Source organism: Lissotriton vulgaris, chromosome 7, assembly GCF_964263255.1.
Source record: "Lissotriton vulgaris chromosome 7, aLisVul1.2, whole genome shotgun sequence".
Classification (NCBI taxonomy): domain Eukaryota; kingdom Metazoa; phylum Chordata; class Amphibia; order Caudata; family Salamandridae; genus Lissotriton; species Lissotriton vulgaris.
Window position 1 is genome coordinate 688,678,310 of NC_141695.1, and position 20,855 is coordinate 688,699,164.

At 44.7% G+C, this 20,855-nt stretch overlaps 1 protein-coding gene across 4 annotated transcripts in view; it reads right to left on the minus strand.

The window, feature by feature from the left end:
- TEX2 (testis expressed 2) overlaps positions 1-20,855 on the minus strand; it is a 716,722-nt gene that overhangs the window by 26,560 nt on the left and 669,307 nt on the right. For all 4 annotated transcript variants that reach the window (XM_086930910.1, XM_086930912.1, XM_086930911.1 and 1 more), the window contains exon 10: positions 18,082-18,291. In XM_086930910.1, the coding sequence (XP_086787036.1) occupies positions 18,082-18,291 (210 nt within the window). The remainder of the gene's footprint in view (positions 1-18,081; positions 18,292-20,855) is intronic.

A 20,855-nucleotide genomic window follows, 5' to 3' on the forward strand; every position in this document is an offset into this window, starting at 1 on the left:
TCTCTAATTGTAAGGAATTTTAGACAAGCTGCTGCATTATTACAGTTAGATGAATCAGATCTTTTTTCATTATCCACGGTCCAACTAAAGTCGATATTAAAATCGGCTTCCTGGGAGCTAGGTTATAGAATAGACAGAGGGAAGAGTAAAATGAAGAGAGGAATGCTTCATTCCAGTAGTTTCTGTCAAATGAAAAAACCTCAGCTATACATATCCTGGAATCTCCCCCATGGAGTTTGGCGTTTCATCTTTTTGTTAAGGCAAAACTTACTCCCTTTGAATTGTCTTTTGTCTAAATGGTACGGCCGTTCTGACATCTGCGACTTCTGCAATTCCAATTCCCAGGACGTGTATCATGTCATTTTTGTCTGTCCGGCACTTATGGTATTTAGACGCAAATGGTTAAGACCTATGTGTTTGCAAATGGGTATCCTTACAGCCTCTGATTTTATTGAAGCAATGTTTAACCCTCCAAATGAAATGTTTTGTTTTAAATTGTTTCATTATTTTAAATGTTTCTTGCAGTTATATTGACAAACTGATATTATACCTTTTCCATGGTATTTTACTGTTTTTTACTGCTTGTTAGAACTTGTATGTAGACCTCAATTGAGTTCATATATTTATCATAAATAAAAAAACTTGAAAACTTGAACAGGAACCCTCACTTATGGCAGACAGGAGGACGATGTAACCAGGTGTATCCATGAGAGCTGAATAGTGGGGGAAATGCACTATACCACCCCTACTGTAAATGTTATTAAAATATGGAATACGGCAAACGAGGATTTAAGTAATTAAAGGGGCTTCACAAATGGCAATATTCTGAGGATATCAAAGCTGGGGGACACCAGATGCTTTACTTTATGGAAACGCAGACATAATATGAACTTGCTGAGATTCAGAGGTATAAGTATATACAAATTAGACATGAGCTGGGAAAATACACCCCACTACTGCAGGATTTAGAGGACAAGCTCCCACTAGAATGTGGGATTCTTCACTGGACATATTATACCCGAGCTAGGCTTTTGAAGATGGGCAGGGTAGCGGATGACAGATACCTGCAAGGATGTCAGCAGCAAGGTAGACTTGTACATACAATCTAGGCATGTCCGAGGCTGCAGGGGTTTTGGTCTGGGTGCAGCAGCTGCCTAGATAGAGCACAGAGGTAGCAATAGATCTGAATGCACAGGTGGTGCGTTTGGGTATATGGGGAGAGCAAACGTTGTCCAAATATATTGTGGTTTCATAATGTGCTTATGGTTGCCAGAAGGGACATTGTGCATGGCTGGGATGGGAGACAGTGCCCCGTCGCTGAGCAAGTAGGTTCAGAAGATGCACTGGAGTATGGTGACAGAAGAGGCAGTCTATAGGGCAAGAGGCTGCCCCCAGAAATCTGGGAACATTTGGTGTTCAAGTACTCCAGTTCCTGCACAGTTGCTCTGAACATGCGTGGGTACCTCAGGTGTTTATGCAGTACAAGGATGTATCAATGAACATCATGAAGGTATCTGTAATAAGATGTTAGGACCAGAGGGCAGGATACCGTCGCAATGTCACATTCAGCCTATACGTAAAACCAGACACAATGTAACTTGAATATTGCAATCAGGAATTTTTAAGTTGTTAGTCCTACAGATAAGGTATCCATAGGATTAAGATTCCGAGCTACAAGATAGGGAGGTGAATAAGTTGTAACGGCAAATTGTAAGAGGGACAGCGTCAGGCTGCATAGGATGTGCGTCATATGCTGTGGTTTCCCAAATTCGCATTAGTGCAACCATAGTCCATTGCCTCTGCCCATGTTAAGTAAACATTGTAGCCAAGATGGCAGGCTGTAGACCACTCAGTACTTCAACCACTGTGCCGCTGAACACGCCATCCGACACATCCGCTCAGCCCAGCTGCGAGAAGTACGTTTGACAATTGTATTGCGTATAATCAGTTATTGAAGCAATGGCATGGGCAAATCACTGTACAGGAGATTGTCGAATACCTCGCCTGAGCTGTACAACACGTGCTGTCTTTTGCCATTGATGAACACTTACTCTTGAATGAATGCTTTAAAAGCCCTTTATTAGTTTGAATCGCATTGAGGGCTACAGAAAATGGAAAACCATTCGCATTCCCTTTTGTCTGTGCTTGGACACATGGTTGAGGTGCATCGACTTCTTTTGAAACGCAATATTTTACAGAGTTCTAAAATGTAAACTAGGCTGCAACTTCTTAAAGAGAAGTCAAGTTTCTATCCAACAAAACCCCACTGAACTCGAGGTCCCTTTGGTGTGGTGGGAATTACTACATATTTCAAGGAGCATTCGCAAACCTATGTTAGCAAATTCATATTGCTTTATGTTTTTTGTATAGTGTGTAGATCTTTTTATTTATGTTTTAAACTCATTTTTATTGGCATTTCGTATAGATCATTTCAATACAAAACAAATAACAGGCATTTATGTGCACAGTATTACCTGGTGTAACATTATGCTACTTTAAATTGTATCTGTTCAAGTTCACTGCAAATTATTGTGAACATATAAAACGTCTTGTTGCATTCTAATATTTGTTATAATGGAGCATTCTGGTCACTGTTACATAATTATATCTTCTATTACTCGTTATACATTTTGTTTATATTTACTACATGGGCGGCCAACGGCCTCACATTAAGGTATGACATTACGATTCCAAAATTAATGAATCTATTTTTGAAAAGAAAAGAAAGAACGTACATTTAGGAACTTAAATAGTGTTATATCTTAGGATCTAAACATAAATAACTGGAGATTCTGCGTCCCGCAGGCCCACAGTGTAGATCTTTTTAATTGCAGGTACTTTCACAGTGTGCCTCCATCAAAACACAGAGCCATGTCACAATTCAAGTGGTCTTACAGCTTATCGACCCTGGCAGAAGTTTCAGAACTATGTATAAAGGGGAGGTTGGGGGTACCAGCCCCACAACCTCCTCATTGAATATTTATCAGCGGCTACGGGCTACTTGAGTTTCCTACCCCCTACATTATTGCTGCAGTTACAAGAAATTTAAAACTCACTTGAGCCCTGTTAACAAGTGTAAGCCTTTTGACCAGGCCTGCAGTACCTTGAAAGCACTTCAGCTCATAAGTAGCTGGTACAGAGCAGTGCCTCTTTAAACTTTCTAGACGGTAGCCAACAGCTTCTGCTAATGCCGATGCATCCAAGCTGTTTATAAATGTACTGTTTCTCAGAAGTGGGGGCGAGGCCAGAGGCGTGCCTTGTACAGCAGCTCTCTGGCCTGCTTAGAAAGATTGACAGTACAGGGGCTCCTGAGCTGATCGCTATATATTGCCAAACGTTGACAAAGCCAGTAGTTTCTGCAGCTTAGTAGTTAAAAGGGGTTCTCATGCTCCATTACCACATACACAGAAAAGGTGCTACACGGGCAGTTGCAAGGATAAGCATCCTCAAAGCAGATGATGGGTTACTGTAGCACTCCCTCTCTGTATGCCTTAAAGGAGCAGGCAGCTTCTACTCCTGTGTATACATTGAAACCTACAGTAGCGGTATTGTTGAGAATATCCGCTTGCCTTCATTGAAGCTACATACTGTAGCGGCCAGTGTTTGGGACGAATGGTGAGGCGGGGTGAGGGGGATAGGGGTCGCGAAGGGAGAGAGGCAAAATAAACAAGCACTGGCCTAGCCAATAGGTCTCGCTTTTGGTTATGCAGCACAATATCCTTGGTGCAATAACATCAACTGTTGCATGGCTAAACACTTATAGGGTCCCAAAAGCGAGACCTATTGGCTATGCCAATGCTTGTTTCTTTCTGGGTGGCAGAACCTGCAGCTGGGGTCAGAGGTCCAACGGACTACCTAACTGTTGTGATGTACCATAGAAGATAGAACAATTCCTTCTCATCACAGGTATGGTTAGTCACTTTCCCATGGGTTTCTGACATAAAGACCAACAAGCATTTGCAATGCAATAGGTCTTGCATTTTTGAGAATTTGAGCTATTGGCATTGTTAATGACCATGCCTTTTATTTATGTGTTGTTTTTAAATCAGATAAATAAAAGGCATTGTCATTTACAATCCAATAGCTGAAACTCTCGCAAATGCGAGAGCTATTAGTTGCAAATACGTGCTATAAAAATAATCATTAGGAGAGTTGCAGGCAGGAGAAAGCTATTTGAGAAAATAGTGCTCAGAGGCTGTAATTAAAGCCTACCGAGTAACAACACTTGTAACAAGGGGTGTCGCCATGAGATGTTACAAAATGAGAAAGGGCGGTACTAAGGAGGAACTACTAAGCCTTTTGCCCAATGAACAGCCACAGAGGACCATGACACAATCCAATGGAAAATGTGGGCGGAGAGTGGGCGAAGCTTCAAGTCCCTACCTCAATACAGCATTCCTCGCAGAACAGCGCATGCGCTGCCTTGGCTCTACCTAAAAATAAGTTTAATGGTTTCCCATCCAACGAATGCTGGCAATATACAGCCCTTGATTCTCCCCCATGCAGGCAGAACTCTCACACCCATTGAAAAACTTGGTACTTACACGCTCCTCAGATAAACGACTTCTCTCCGACTTATGCACATTCCTTAATACACAGCAGACACTCTTGAAAACACCTGCTCTGTGATGGTGGGAGGGGGAATGCAAATGCACATTACCACAAAAGAATGAGGTGATATTCTACAACGAGCCCTCTCTTCTGCTAACAGTAGCTGCAGCAAAGAAATGCTACTAGAATCACACATTATTGGTACTTCACACAGGCCACTTTGGCATTGCCCAAAATAAGCTCTTTTTTGACACAGGTGTTAGCAGCTGTGGACGAAATATATGACACTGAACTCTGCAGATTCCCAAGCTACATCCTACTGGGACTTCTGAACCCCCCCCCCGATATATCCCTTAAAATCTGCAAAGGGGCGTGCGATTACCTTAGCGCTCGGTGCGGCCAAGCAACTTATTATGCTTTCTTACTGGGGCTCGAATGCAATCCTGCTGAGACTGGACTGGCAGCATAAACTGTGGGTGCTATTGGGAATGGAGAAGTTGACAGTAGTAGTGACCAACATGTTACTGCATGCGTGTATACGGCACCTTTCAGTCAAATTTAGAGAACTGACCTGCCTGACGTACCTACGTATCATCCACCTGACATACCCTGATCATGTCCCTATCTGAGGCTGGCAATGGCATGTCGTCCACACTTTCTCTCACCCCATCCTGTTTTACTTTGTGTTTGGTGTCCCACTTCTTTCAAGTTTTCGACCCATTATTACCTTCCCGCATAAATTCCCGCCCTTCCAAATGTCTCTTTCCCATTCCCTCTTGGTTGCCGTCTCATGTTTTGTTGATCCCCACTGGCATGTGCATGTAGGTGGGGCGATTGAACCTTGTTGCTAACATAATAAGATTTAAACCATAAAAAGAAGTTTATACCGAGCAGAGAACTGCACTAAAATCAATTTAGAACATGTAACTCCATGTGAAAACAAAAACATCCACACGTGGTAGATGATAGAGGTTGGCTGGGGAAGGCGTTGGGTTCGATGAGGAAAGTCAGAATCAGGGTGTCCAATTTTTAGTTCATTTTTTTTTTTAGTAAAGATAAAGTAGTACTTACACGTACCAAGGCAGGTTCTTTCTTGCAATGCTCTACATTGAGATATTGTCAAGTCGTGTACGTGCGGAGAATGAACCCAAATTCTGCACAGCTCAGGCCGCCCTCTCGCTTCTGGGCACACTGTGATATATGGTGAGCCACTGTTACAATTTCCTCGTGGGTCACATTCCTGCGGACAGAAGATGCTCGCTGTGGAGTTGGTTGAAAGAGAGCGCCCCCTGGTGTTGGCCCTCCTTGTGTTATTTCAGCCTTCAGTTTCCATTCATATGCTTGCGTTCCCTGCTACTCTGCATAGTGTACACTAAGAGCCGAGCCTGGCTGAGCTCCAGGATAGCAGGGGGGCTCCAGGGCAGGTTCGGAATAATCAGTACCGGATATTTGTTTATTTCAAGGCCAGTGGGGAAGACTTTGGGTCCTTACACTTTATGAGAGTCTGGTAACGTGGCGCTTTATTCGACTTTAGTACTGCTGCTCAGCTTGTCTGCGCATGAAGAGGATGGACCAGGAATGTCAGAAGGGTTTGGGGTGCAGGGGAAATGTCACAAATGTCATGCGGGCCCCTCGTGCAATATAAAAATATGGTTCTGTGACACATTTCAAGGTAGCTCGAGCATATGTGCCACCACCTACTATCAGTTGACATTCTCTGCCTCAACTGTAATCTAAAAGCAGACTAAGCCTGCTTTGGTGATTTATAAAGGCACTTTGTAGTAGCTAAACAGGACTCCGAAAAAAGCGGGGCAAGTGGCAAAATGCCACAAACGCTACCTGTTTATCTTTTGCTGAGCTGCTGCCTCGTTTTAACAAGCTGGCTCAATGGAGCCGACGGGGATGGGGGGGGGGGACTTTGGGGGAAGGGGGGGAAGGGAAAGGAAAAGTGACAGTGCACGATGCGCGCGCTGCCAGCCTCCGAGACAGAAGATGTGCATGCGTATGGAGTGCACAGCTCCTATCCACTAGTGCACATCTCCTGTCCGCGCGTGCCACCTCCTGTCTCCCTTCGGGACAGAAAGGGGCAGCAATGGAGTCTCGTTAGCGAAGCAGGTGTGCTGCATTCCCTAGCGAGACCTAAACACGCGAGCCAAAACTACCAGCGCATAACCAGGCCAGAGTACACAGTGCTCTTGCCATGTCTATGAGGTCTCTGCGCACCAGCAGTTTGGCTCTGCAGGTTTCTCGCTGAAGAGGAGCAGGAACTCTTTGAGGGCACAGCCCTAAAGCAAGGAGGCATAGTTCTCAAACTCATTCCTGAGTGGCATACTGTAGCTGGCATGATGGTGTTGCACAGCTGCAGGTAGACCACCAGACTAACATCTCTGTCTCCAGACACGTAACTTTTCTTTAGCATTTAAGAGGATACATCTCTCCCTTTAAGATGCGCCAGTACCATCACCACAAAGTGAGCTGGGGGTGGGCATTTCACAACAGAGTCCTTGGGGGACTGCTTCCTGTTATATCTTTGTAAAGAGGTGTCCACACTAGTGACTAAGTGGTGTTTGTAGCATTGAAAGATCTGGAAACCTCAGTTGCTGTGTGTAATTTCATTCAGAAATTTGTACTGGTTTTTTTGTACCCTTTGAAAGATTTTTCATGATAAACGTATTACTTAAAAAACATTTACACCAGTGTAAGATCTCTTTCTAACAGATTAGTTTAAGTATAAATGAGATCAATTGGTTTTGTTAAATAATTTCATGCAAGCAACTGCACAAAGCTTGTAATCATTATTTGTATATTAAATGCTTAAACTATGTGTGCTTTAGAAAATTCCTTGTAGGCACCCTCACCCACTATTTACCGACCACCCAAGCCTCCAAGGGTATATTGGGATTTCCACTTTTTCTTATACTAATTGAGAACTTGGCAGTCCTACAGCAGTTGGGTCTTGGTGGGGGAGCTGTTATCTTCAGCCGCTGGTCTGACAGGGGTACTGGTGTGCAATGGACAATGTCTCCAAATCCGGCCATAACATCATGGGAAGTTCCTCGTGATCCCAGCTGCACCCTCTTGTGGGCAGAAGGCCTAGAAGGTGGATCCATGGAGAGACTATCCATCTTTGAAAGGTCAGCAGGCGCAGTGGGGATTGAAGCTGGTACTGGCTCCAGACGATTGGTGCTGGTGGGTGTTCCCCTGGAAATTAGGACTTGCATCCGATACTGCAGGAAATTAGCTGTTGGTACCTCGAGCTGCACCTGAGGAGTTCAGGACATGAGGCAGGGGGGCCTGGGGTTTCTATGGCGCACTCCAGTGGTCGAAGTGGGCGGGATTTTGAGGGCACGGCGTGCCCCTACTTCTTTTATTTCATAGAGTCTGTTCCCCGACTCTGTCTTTTCCTTCATGCCCAGAGAAGACAAGGACAGTGTCCAGTTCGCCTACCGCTGCCAGCTGCCCCCCCTTTGTTCTCCCTCTTCCCTTTTTTTCTGTCTCAGTCCTCCTCATTTAGTAAAACAGACTTCAAGAAATGGGTATTACCTTCTCTTTCCTTCCTTCGTTCATTTGCTCCCCTGTGAAATGGAGCCAAAAAAGGAAACTACTTTTGCTGGAAACGTCGCCTTTTAATGGCATTTTTCAATTTCAGCCTCGGGTTGAGAGAAATCTAAAAATTAAAAATAGGAAAAAGAACTAACTAAAGCAAGAAAGAGTGGTTGCAAGGTGGCCAGATTGATTTAATCATACCTAAACACATTAGAGCCACTTTACAGTGTTTGCTAGTGAAGCGCTACTTTTGTTTTCTCGTCACTGTTTGATCAACATTGTTTTCCCTGGGTGGGAAAATGCACTATTCCTGGAGGTACTCAAATACCTACTTGATGGTGAATTGGAAAACAAAATGCATACCGCAGCTCTGTATTTACAAATGTGGTCTTTTTAAACCATACTGCTTACGTTTTGTAAGGATATATGCAATGGGCATTGAACGGGTCCCTTCTGGGCCCTGTAGTCATGGCCTTAACTTTTCAGACAAAAGCACTCACTAATTTCTGAATAATGAGTGTAAAAAGAAAAAGGTAACCATGTTGTTCCTACTTACATTTCACATGCTTTACTTAATCTTGCATTCATTATGAGTGTTTGCTTTTTCTAGGAGGTTGTTAATTTTTTGTAGGCAGCATATTGCTCTTGTCTAGTGCGTAATTTGAATTGAGTCACACCCATTGAGTCACAGCCAGCACCGTGGCTGGTGCTGGCTTCAGGTGATGTTGTTGTGTTTGCAAGTATAATATGGTTTTAAAAGCACCTGCTGCCTCCTTCCTGGCGTCTAACAATTTTTGGCAACAATGAAAATTTCATGATAACTCCATTGATTAATGTTGTTAGTAGAGAGAGATGGTGTTTTGTCTAGTGGACGTTTTGACTCATGGAAAGAAAGCGCAGAGGGTTAATGTGCTTTCTGCTAACAATATGTACCATGCAACTAAAAGCCTAACATAGAACAGCGAGCTCTTAACTGTCATGTAAGAGCTGCATGCAAACTGCATAGTATAAATTAGAGCGTTATGTTTTTTCCCCAGTCTTTGATTATCCTAATGTTGTCATAAAAGGGTTCATTTGGGTGGAAATCAATTCTGATTATTAAAGGTAACCACCAACCATGGTATTACGTTTTAAATTCTGAGTTTGTGTTTCTCCAGACTAATCACTATTAAATTATGCTGCCTACTAGGAATGGTTGTCATGCGACTCTTACACCTTGTAGTCCTTTGTCTTATGTAACATTTCCTATACAATGATGTACGTACGTATTATTGATGGTCTCTGTTTAATATGTGTGATGTAAAGTGCTCCGACACCCTACACTGGTATTATTGGTGCTGTACATTTTCTGATACTTTATTATTTTTACACATGCTAACAGACTCTGCAAAGATTTTTCCTTATTAGTACCAGTGGAACATACAACTGCAACAGTGAGAAAGGTGACCAGTCAACCTTTGCAAAGTGCTCTCCACTTCACAGCAGCTCAAGTCACATTTTTTAGGAACTTTTGATCCGTTTGCCCTATAAACAATTTACTAGTTAAAATCATCAGATTATGCAGCAGATGATGTATCATGTGGCAAATATGGCAGAGCCATAATTATGTGGAAAACATTGCAAAGTAGGATATGTTGACATTCATGTTTGAACTGAAAAAGGGTGGAGAAGTGCTGATGATAGAAACTCCATGGCTGGGAGACAAATGGCTTGCGATTCCACTTTTAAGGATATTTGGGACATTCTGTGATTGGAAAAGTATCCCACTTTGTGAATGTATTTTAACGTCAATTACTCATATTAAACCTTAAATAAACATGTGTTTCCATTGGTTAAATTAAATAACGTAATAAGCTGTAACCGGTTAGGGAAATGGTAAACAAATACTAAAAATTGGGATATTTTGCTCTTTCTACCACATCTCTGATTCCGCCCATTGACCCAATCCACTGGTTATTCTCGCCCTCTGATTTTCCGCCCACAGTTCCCCGACTTTTTTTCCCCCACTTCAACCACTGGCGCACTTAGAGCAGACACAAATGAATCCAAGATTATGAAGGACACACGAAGAGCCCCAACTACAGCTGAGAAGTGCATGGCAACTCCTGATCCAACTATTCCTGAAATCTAGGGTCGACCGAATCCGATCTGTTGGCAGTGGAGTCCAAGATCAGAAAAGGAGGGACATACAAATGGGAATAAACCAGGGACAGCTCCTGAAAGCCAAAAATCTGCATCAAGAGAGCAGTGCCTTGTCTTGCTCCTTTTGAAAGCCGACCAGCAGAGCAGGTGGTAGGATCATGAAAGTAAGTTTAACAGTTGGTAATAAAAAAAGGTAGCAGGTGTCAACAATAGGCCCACTATACAGAAGCTATAAAGGTTAATTAATCATGGAGTTGACCAGTGTTGCTGACAGCAATAAAATAACAAAAAATACCTTGCAAACAAATCAGCATTAATTAAAATCGTGACAAAAGTGCATTAAAACATCAATTATTTCGGCTGTTTTGGCACTAAGTGTTTTGGCCAGTAAATGTTATCAATTTGCTGGTCATAGTCAGATATTGGCGACTTGGCTTAAAACGTACGCTTCCTTACACGATCTGATGTTACGTTTGTTTAACAAGGTCTTCAACAGTTTTTCTGTTCTCTTTTGAACAGGAAAAATGCACAGTACATGTGTTAAGTTCTCTGTTAAATGTTGGCTAGGCTGCAGTTGGAAGGAATTAGAGAAGAAGCTGAGGAGCTAGATCTAAGTTCTCAGATAGTTAATAATATGAAAAATAATCAAACACACACTTTTCTTACACACTTCCTGACTGGAGAGTATAGTGTTGACGTGCTGGCGCACAGGAAGTCTCGGGATATCTAGCAGTTTCTTCCTGCAAAAAAAGGTTGAACTCACCTGTGATGATGTGCCTCCCAGAGTCAGGGGACCTCCCATCGGAACTCTTGCAGTTGAGTGCCCAGCAGGGCATAGTGCTTCCTGGTAGGGACTCCTGTGGTTCTTTCTGTGCTGAGTCCCTCCACTCGATAACATGGACTTCTCCCCCTCTCAACCATCGCTTGCAAAGCACGGGAGCCAATCTTGACAATGCAACAGATATCCAAAGTAGGTCTGGAACTCCGAGGATACTCTGATCCTAAGCGCGTCATGCCATTCCCCTTGGCTACTGCAGTAAGTTCAAGGTGGAACAAGCCATGAGGTATGAGGGCAGATGGTCTTTTGGCCAGGTACCTTTATATTTCTCGAGGAGAAGGATGATTCCGAGGGGCATGCCTAGCTACCGCACCAAAGGGAAGGGTGCTCTCTGCTACCACCTTTAGTCGAGAACGATACATGAACCAGTCTTTCTCTGCGAGTTCCATTAGAATTTGAAACTCTCTGCCTCCCTCGCTCTAATTACCTGCCTAGTAACCTTCGAAAAAGAACCTCAAACTTCTCTTATTTGCCAGACATCTTGCTTAATTCTCCCTTGACCAGACTTAAGTCGTTCTCCACTGCAGCCTGACCTGACTTCGTGTACATGTGTATGTCGTCTGCCCAACTGTTGTAACTGTGGTAACTTATTTTCGCAACCACTGATGTAAACGTCCAAGTTTAACTACTATTACTCTAATCTACTGTAACCTTGTATCCTGTGTGTTGTAAAGCGCTCTGATGCCTTCTGGACACGTCCGCAGCTATATAAAACTGCTAATAATAATAATAATGATACCACCCAAAGGAAGGGTACTCTCTGCTATACCTCGTGGTTGAGCCCAAAAGTGCCTCTTGCATCTTCCTGCAGCTGAAATCTAATGTTTCTTTAGGAACCTTCTACTGATGGAAGGACAAAGCAGAGAGGCTTGCACCAAGCGTGCTGTAGCACACAGCCGATGCACGACATGCACGTGTTGATGCTGCGGCATTGCAGCATAAGCAACGTAATCTGAAAGGAGGAGGATCTGGAGGGAAGTACAGCATATCATATATATTCAAAAAGGCCCCAAAGAATCAGGGCAAGGCCTCTCGTAAGGAAAAGGTTAAGCTTGAGAGCATAAGGTTTTAATCTCTTCCACTTTGGCAAGAAAAGAACTGCATCAGACCTGCCAACTCACATGGTGCCACCATGTGTAACACACAATATTGGCTGCCATCACACGGTATCCCAGTGAGGAGCCGATATCAAACAGTGGCAGGGAAAACAAGCTGAAAACCAGCTAGCAAGCTTGTTGTTTTTATTTTTGGAGGGGTTGGGAGGGGGGGGGGGCAAAAGTGCCTCAGGTTCTTCACCATAGCTGCCAAGGCTTCAGATTGCTATGTGTGACATTTTTATGAATTCAGTATAATTATGAGTGACCTTTCAACAACTGTGAGTGACACTCGCGATCAAAATCAAGCAATGATGAGTAGTTTACGTAGACTGAATAAATGCTACAAATGATCAAGAGTTAACTGTATACAATCCCGGCGTGGAGTGCATTTCAATACAATAATCCCTCCCTGTGCGTTATCTTGTACTGAGCACAACATAAAAATAGTCTTGCGTTTAGAGTTTGTGTCTCTGTCTAATGCCTGCCCTCAGCAATGCTACAAAGTCTGCTGTGTATGAGGCGGTTTGTGCGCACTCAGCATAGGGCACGAATAGTGAAGTGGAGGTCATCGTGTGGGTGGTGTCTGGCCAGGGTCGGATTGGGATCACAATTCGGCCCGGGCACTGACGAAAAAAGTGGCCCACATTCAAGAGGCGTGGCCCATATTTAAGGGGCGTGGCCCACATTCAAGGGGCGTGCCCTTTCATGAAACACCATTTGCACAGACAAGGCATGAAAGTGGGAGGATACTGTTCGTGCACACGACACAGGGCCAAAGTGACAATGGCCTACATGCTGAGCAACTAAAAAAAAATAGCAAGGCCCCTTTTTGTCACAAAATTATTCCAGCCCTCCAGCACAGGAGCACCTGAAAAGCAGCAAAGCCCCTGCTATTACTAACCTACTTAGCCCTCCCCAGACCTTCAGCTCAGGAGCACATGAACAGACGTAAGGCCCCTGCAATTAGTAAATGAATCAACCCTCCAGGCCTTGGGAAAATGTCCTGGCAGGGGAGCACAAAACACAGCTTTCTGGGTCATCCAAGGTAGCCAGGTAGCCAGGGGGGGCTGAGGTTAAGCTGGTGCATGGGAAGTGCCTTTCCAGTGTGTTCTGGCAGTTTGAGTATTTACCATTTACTGTAGTATTATCCTTGTACCTGTGTATGGTACCCTTTTGTAACTTGCACACGTCACTTTTCTCTTGTAACACACTGTTTGCTACCTCTCACTTTTGTTTGCTTTAGATACTTGCACAAGTGCCACCATTGCCTACGTAACGTTTGTTCTTGTGCTGGAGTGTCTGCCATTAATTGCAGTATTATACCTCTACTTTTATTTTGTACGCTTTTGCAACCTGCACACATCACTTTTTCCTCCTGTAATGTATCGTTTGCTCCTCTTGTATTTTGGTTGTTCACTATTGTCACTTTTGATTCATGTAACTTAACGTTTGCTTTTGTAATTTGTCCACTTATAATTTTCTCCTCATGTATTATTGCTGTTCCTAGTGTGAAGCGCTCTGACACCTTCGGGTAAAGTCCGCGCTATATAAAATCGCATAAATAAATAAATAAAACAAAAAAATTCCAAACATCACCAGGCCCCCACAGCAAGACCCATTCTTCCTTGCCCACTATGCCCTGAATGTGAAGGGCTGTGGGCGAGGTGTTAAGACAAACACCGTTTCTGGGCTGCATGGGCACCAGGGGGCCGAGGTGCAAATGGCTCAAAGGCCAGACTCAGAAACACCTGGCCCCCAGGGAGGCCGATTATTGCAAACAATCACCCCTCCCCAGCCCAGCCTCAGCTTGATTGCTTGGCAGGGCAGGGGTGAAGGAGAGGCCACAGCTGACAATCGCTGTCTGGCCACACTGCGAGGCTGCTTTCATTTTCTCTGTCTCTGTGGGCCGGTTTTTTTTCTCCCCTTTCCTAGTCCACTCTCTGTGGACTGGGACAGGGGAGAAAAAAAACGGCCCACAGAGGGCACTGAGGCACCGGCCCTTCGGCCCATGCCCGAATGCCCGCCTTGCCAATCCGCCCCTGTGTCTGGCTAACCTAGGTAAATAATAAGGCACATAGTGTAAATGTCTGGGCCTTCTTCCTCCTCCATGGTAACCAATCAAGTAGCACCAGTCTACTCTTTGGCTTCTATGTCCCACGTGCCTCCGGCCGAGTCTCCCAGGATGTGAGAGGCCCCATCTTGTCAGCTGCCTAATAAATCAACAACACTCAGCTCACTCGAGTCGCCAGAGTCACCGAAGAATGGCAATGGGCACGTCTCAAATCAGGGAGGCTGAGGCACGCTACATGTATAGTTAGCTCTGAACAAATTAAATAAGAAGAGAGGTGTGTTGTCAGTGCGCCTTATAATTTAGAGTAATAAAAGCCACACTCTGTGCAGACATGTGACGTGGCTTTGCAGACAAAGTGAATGAGCTTGTTTTGTTTGTTACTCACCATTCCCTCTGACCAGCGCTCCTAGTCCTTAATCATCAGTAATTCATGCGCCTAAATAATGGACACTGCTGGCAGGCAGAGGCTCCGAATTATGGCAAGCACAACATTTTGAACTTTAAATTAACGCGCTATTTCCACAAATTATTTCATGCATTCGAGACTTGCCTTGGGCACACACTGACTTTATGCAGCAATGGTTAAGAGAGCAGCTGTATTCCCATATCGGCAGCCCGTGGTCTCAGCTTGTCTGGTGACCGGCTGCCCGAGCTCGCTCGGGCCGTCTCAATGGTAGCTGAGCTGTAGTCAGGGGTCCAGGCCAGCTTGCTCAGGTGACTTCGCATTTCAGTGCGGTGATGCGGACCACCACACTGAAATGCGTTAGTCTAGCGCCTGATGTGTGGTACTTGCCAGGGTTGATCCACGGCACAAGGCCCCATCCCTTCCAAGCCCCACCCCCTCCTCACATGGTGAGATTTTTCAAGTTGGCGGTATGCCGAATGCATGCACACATGGATGGCTATGGGCTAGAGTCAGGGGCGGATTGGCAAGGCGGGCATTCGGGCATGGGCCGAAGGGCCGGTGCCTCAGTGCCCTCTGTGGGCCGTTTTTTTCTCCCCTGTCCCAGTCCACAGAGAGTGGACTAGGAAAGGGGAGAAAAAAACCGGCCCACAGAGTGCACAGAGACCGAGAAAATGAAAGCAGCCTCGCAGTGCGGCCAGACAGCGATTGTCAGCTGTGGCCTCTCCTTCACCCCTACCCTGCCAAGCAATCAAGCTGAGGCTGGGTTGGGGAGGGGTGATTGTTTGCAATAATCGGCCTCCCTGGGGGCCAGGTGTTTCTCAGGCCTTTGAGCCATTTGCACCTCGGCCCTCTGGCGCCCATGTAGCCCAGAAACGGTGTTAGTCTTAACACCTCGCCCACAGCCCTTCACATTCAGGGCATAGTGGGCGAGGAAGAATGGGTCTTGCAGTGGGGGCCAGGTGATGTTTGGAATTTTTTTGCTTTATTTATTTATTTATGCAATTTTATATAGCGCAGACTTTACCCGAAGGTGTCAGAGCGCTTCACACTAGGAACAGCAATAATACACGAGGAGAAAATTATAAGTGGACAAATTACAAAAGCAAACGTTAAGTTACATGAATCAAAAGTGACAATAGTGAGCAACCAAAATACAAGAGGAGCAAACGATACATTACAGGAGGAAAAAGTGATATGTGTGCAGGTTACAAAAGCGTACAAAGTACAAGTAGAGCTATAATACTGCAATTAATGGCAGACACTCCAGCACAAGAACAAACGTTACGTAGGCAATGGTGGCACTTGTGCAAGTATCTAAAGCAAACAAAAGTGAGAGGTAGCAAACATTGTGTTACAAGAGAAAAGTGACGTGTGCAAGTTACAAAAGGGTACCAAACACAGGTACAAGGGTAATACTACAGTAAATGGTAAATACTCAAACTGCCAGAACACACTGGGAAGGCACTTCCCATGCACCAGCTTCACCTCAGCCTCCCCCTGGCTACCTGGCTACCTTGGATGACCCAGAAAGCTGTGTTTTGTGCTCCCCTGCCAGGACATTTTCCAGAGGGCTGGAGGGCTGATTAATTTACTAATTGCAGGGGGCTTACCTCTGTTCATGTGCTCCTGAGCTGAAGGTCTGGCGAGGGCTAAGTAGGTTAGTAATAGCAGGGGCTTTGCTGCTTTCAGGTGCTCCTGTGCTAGAGGGCTGGAATAATTTTGTGACAAAAAGGGGCCTTGCTATTTTTTTTAGTTGCTCAGCATGTAGGTCATTGTCTCCTTGGCCCTGTGTCCTGTGCAAGAACAGTATCTTCCCACTTTCATTCCCTGTCTGTGCAAATGGTGTTTCATGAAAGGGCACGCCCCTTAAATATGGGCCACGCCTCTTGAATGTGGGCCACTTTTTTCGTCAGTGCCCGGGCCGAATTGTGATCCCAATCCGACCCTGGAGCCTAGAGTGACGGGATTTTAAAAGCCAAAAACCACAATATTTTGCAAAAATAGAAGACTGACTCGATTCAACATTATCTGAGGGACACAGAATGATAGAACTCATCAATATAGAAAAACAGGCCAAGCACCAAGGAAATAACTAACAGGTCCGTTTTTAAACCCAGTATCGTAAGTTACTTAAATGTTTTTTTTAATAAGAGCTGCTACTGAGTTCTGCTCTGCAACACATATAGAAAATGTGCCTCCAATGTTTTCAGTCGACCCTCATTGAAAACCTGGATCTGAGCCAAAATTGCCTAAATCTGCCAGGTCAGCTGGTGGAAAACCGGGAATTTGCAATTTGTTTATATATTTATCTCTAACCACTAGTATATGTAGTAGACCTTTGTAACTACTAACATTCCTATGTGATTTTAGAGTTTATCTGTTTGTATCTCTTCCTTGAGTGACTTTACATCTTGTATATTTGCAATTTTCCCTCCTTTCGCTGTACTTCTATATATAACTCTAACCACTAGTATATGTAGTAGACCTTTTACTTACTACCATTCCTATGTGAGTTTAGAGTTTATCTGTTTGTATCTCATCCTTGAGTGACTTTACAACTTGTACATTTGCAATTTTTCCCTCCTTTCGCTCCACTTGTACATTTACACATTTTTCCTGTTTATATCTCTTATGTAACTCGTAATTCAAAGTCTTTATGTAACGCAACTGGTTCTTTTGTAAAGCGCTCTGACACCTTCGGGTAATGTTGGCGCTATATAAAATCGCAGTAAATAAATAAAATAAAAAAATAAACAAACTGTCGGCATATTCGGGACGTCTGGTCACCCTATACTAGGTGCTTCGTACGAAGACGGCACCTGCAGTAATGTCAGACAAAGTTCCACATGGAAAAAAGTTTACGGTCCTGTCACTAGATGGCGGGATTGCTCATTCTTCGGGAATGGAAAAGAGCAAGGACACAGACATAAAGGAACTTTCCAGGCAGGCATCAGGTTGCAAACACAGTGTCTTCCAAAAAGATGAAAAATTACAGCAATCATTTCTGGGAGTAGCGATATATATATATATATATACTTCGTCGTGCTCTGTTCCTCTCAACCGTTGGAGGAGTCAACTAACTTTACTTACTGTTGTGATTTGTGAACATTTGCCGCCCGGTCTTCGACGCATCGTGTGAGCCTACACGATGCGCAGAAGACCTAGCACAGGCCTCATTAGTGCAAGATTCATCCCATAAACTGGACAGATAAAGCCCTGGCATCGCTGTATTCAGCAGGTCTTCAAAGTGAAACTTCCTTTCCTAACATCAACAATTCTTGAATAGAATAGCAAATGCATTTTTTTCTTAAATACCAATGACCGGGTCCGTGACTGCCAGAAGGCTGGCACCCCGTGGAAAGTGTACTGTAATTGAGATGTCATTAAACATCAGAAAAAGCTGCCACGGGTGCAGTTCTCCCGCGCTTACCATATTCTGTCAGTAGGCGGCGGTGGAATGTTTACGGATAATGTTCCTTTGCACTCCTGTACTTCGACTGTGAGCAGCAGGGGGGTATTGGACACCTCTTCGATTTTCTTTTTAATGAACTCTGTCTCTGTGGCCTTCAGGAAATATTTCGACTTGGTAATTTTGTCCACAAACCTCATGATTTTGCTCGTTCGGTGTACGCCAGCATACCTAGGGATTTGGAAACACAGAGAAATCAACAGCATTGGTTTATCACAGCAGTATAAGATTCTCCCCCACAAACAGGACTGATACAGCACAGACATCACTACTGCAAGATTCACCCCACAAACTGGACATGTACAGCATGGGCATCAATAGTGCAAGGTTCACCCCACACACGGCAGATACTGCACAGGCATTATCAGTTCAATCTTACCTCCCACACAGGACAGAAATGGATACAGCACATGCATTCCTAGTGCAGGATTAACCCCACAAACCGGGCAGTTACAGTACAGACACCACTAGTGCATGATTCACCCCATAAACCGAGCAGATACTGCACATGCATCACAAGTGCAAGATTCGTCCCACAAACTGGACAGATACAGCACTAGCATCACTAGTGCAAGACTCACCCCACAAACCGGACAGATACTACCCAAGCATCACTAGTGCCAGATTCCCTTCACAAACCCGGCATGTACAGCACAGACATCACTAGTGCAATATTCATCCCACAAACTGGACAGATACAGCACAGGCCTCATTAGTGCAAGATTCATCCCATAAACTGGACAGATACAGCACTGGCATCACTGGTGCAAGATTCATCCCACAAACTGGACAGATACAGCACAGGCCTCATTAGTGCAAGATTCATCCCATAAACTGGACAGATACAGCACTGGCATCACTGGTGCAAGATTCATCCCACAAACTGGACAGATACAGCACAGGCCTCATTAGTGCAAGATTCATCCCATAAACTGGACAGATACAGCACTGGCATCACTGATGCAAGATTCACCCCAGGAACCAGGCAGACACTGCACAAGCATCACTACTGCAGGATTAACCCCACAAACCGGGTAGTTACAGTACAGACACCACTAGTGCAAGATTCACCCTATAAACCGAGCAGATACTGTACAGGCAGCACTAGTGCAATATTCACTCCACAAACTGGACAAATACAGCATAAGCATCACTAGTGCAAGATTTACCCAGCAAACGGGGAAGATATTGCACAAGCATCACTAGTGAAAGATTCACCCCATAGCCGGGCAGATACTGCACAGACAGTGCAAGATTTAACACATAAACCAAGCAGACACTCCACAGGCATCAGTAGTGCAAGATTCATCCCACAAACTGGACAGATACAGCACTGGCATCACTAGTGCAAGATACACCCCACAAACCAGGCAATATTCACTCCAGAAACCGGAAAGATTCAGCACAGGCATCAGCAGGGCAAGATTCATCCTACAAACAGGGCAGATACAACACAACCATCACTAGTGCAAGACTCACCCCACAAACCGGACAGTTACAGTAGAGATATCACTAGTACAAGCTTCACCCCACAAACAGTGCACACACAGTACAGGCATCAGCAGTGCAAGATTCACTCTACAACCAGGGTAGATCAGCACAGACATAACTAGTGCAAGATTCACCCCACAAACCAGAGAGATACAGCACAGGCATCCCAGTGTAGGATTAACCCCACAAACCGGGCAATTACAGTACATACATCACTAGTGCAAGATTCACCCCATAAACCGAGCAGATACTGCACAGACATCACTAGTTTAAGATTCACTCCACAAACCCGACAGATACAGCACAGACATCACTAGTGCAAGATTCGTCCCACAAACTGGACAGATACAGCACTAGCATCACTAGTGCAAGACTCACCCCACAAACCGGACAGATACTACCCAAGCATCACTAGTGCAAGATTCCCTTCACAAACCCGGCATATACAGCACATACATCACTAGTGCAATATTCATCCCACAAACTGGGCAGATACAGCACAAGCATCACTAGTACAAGGGTCCCCCCATAAACCGGGCAGATACTTCACAGACATCAGTAGTGCAAGATTCACCCCATAAACCAAGCAGATACTCCACAGGCATTACTAGTGCTAGATTCACCCCACAAACCGGGCAGATACTGCCCAAGCATCACTAGTGCAACATTCATCCCACAAACTGGACATGTACAGCACAAGCATCACTAGTGCAAGGTTCACCCCACATACCAGGCAGATACTGCAGAAGCATCAGTAGTGCTAGATTCACCCCACAAACCGGGCAGATACTGCCCAAGCATCACTAGTGCAAGATTCTTCCCCCAAACTGGACATGTACAGCACAAGCATCACTAGTGCAATTTTCAACCCACATACAGGGCAAGTACTGCACAGGCATCATCAGTTCAATCTTCCCTCACATACAGGACAGACAGGGACAAGCATTACAAGTGCAGGATTCACTGTCAAATGGGACAGGTAAAATGCAAGTTACCCAGTCATCACACATGGGACAGGTATAGCAGGGCAGTAGCTGGACATATAACTCTAACAAAGACTGCAGCTTCGTCAGCTATGGGCAATAACACTGCAAGCAACACTCATAAACACACACACAAAGACCCCAGTTATCAGCAGTTCAAGCTACCCACAAACTGAACAAGTGTAGCACATGCAGTAGCACTGAAAGCATTCCACCCAAATGGGACAGGTACAGTACAGACAGTAGCCATGCACACTACCT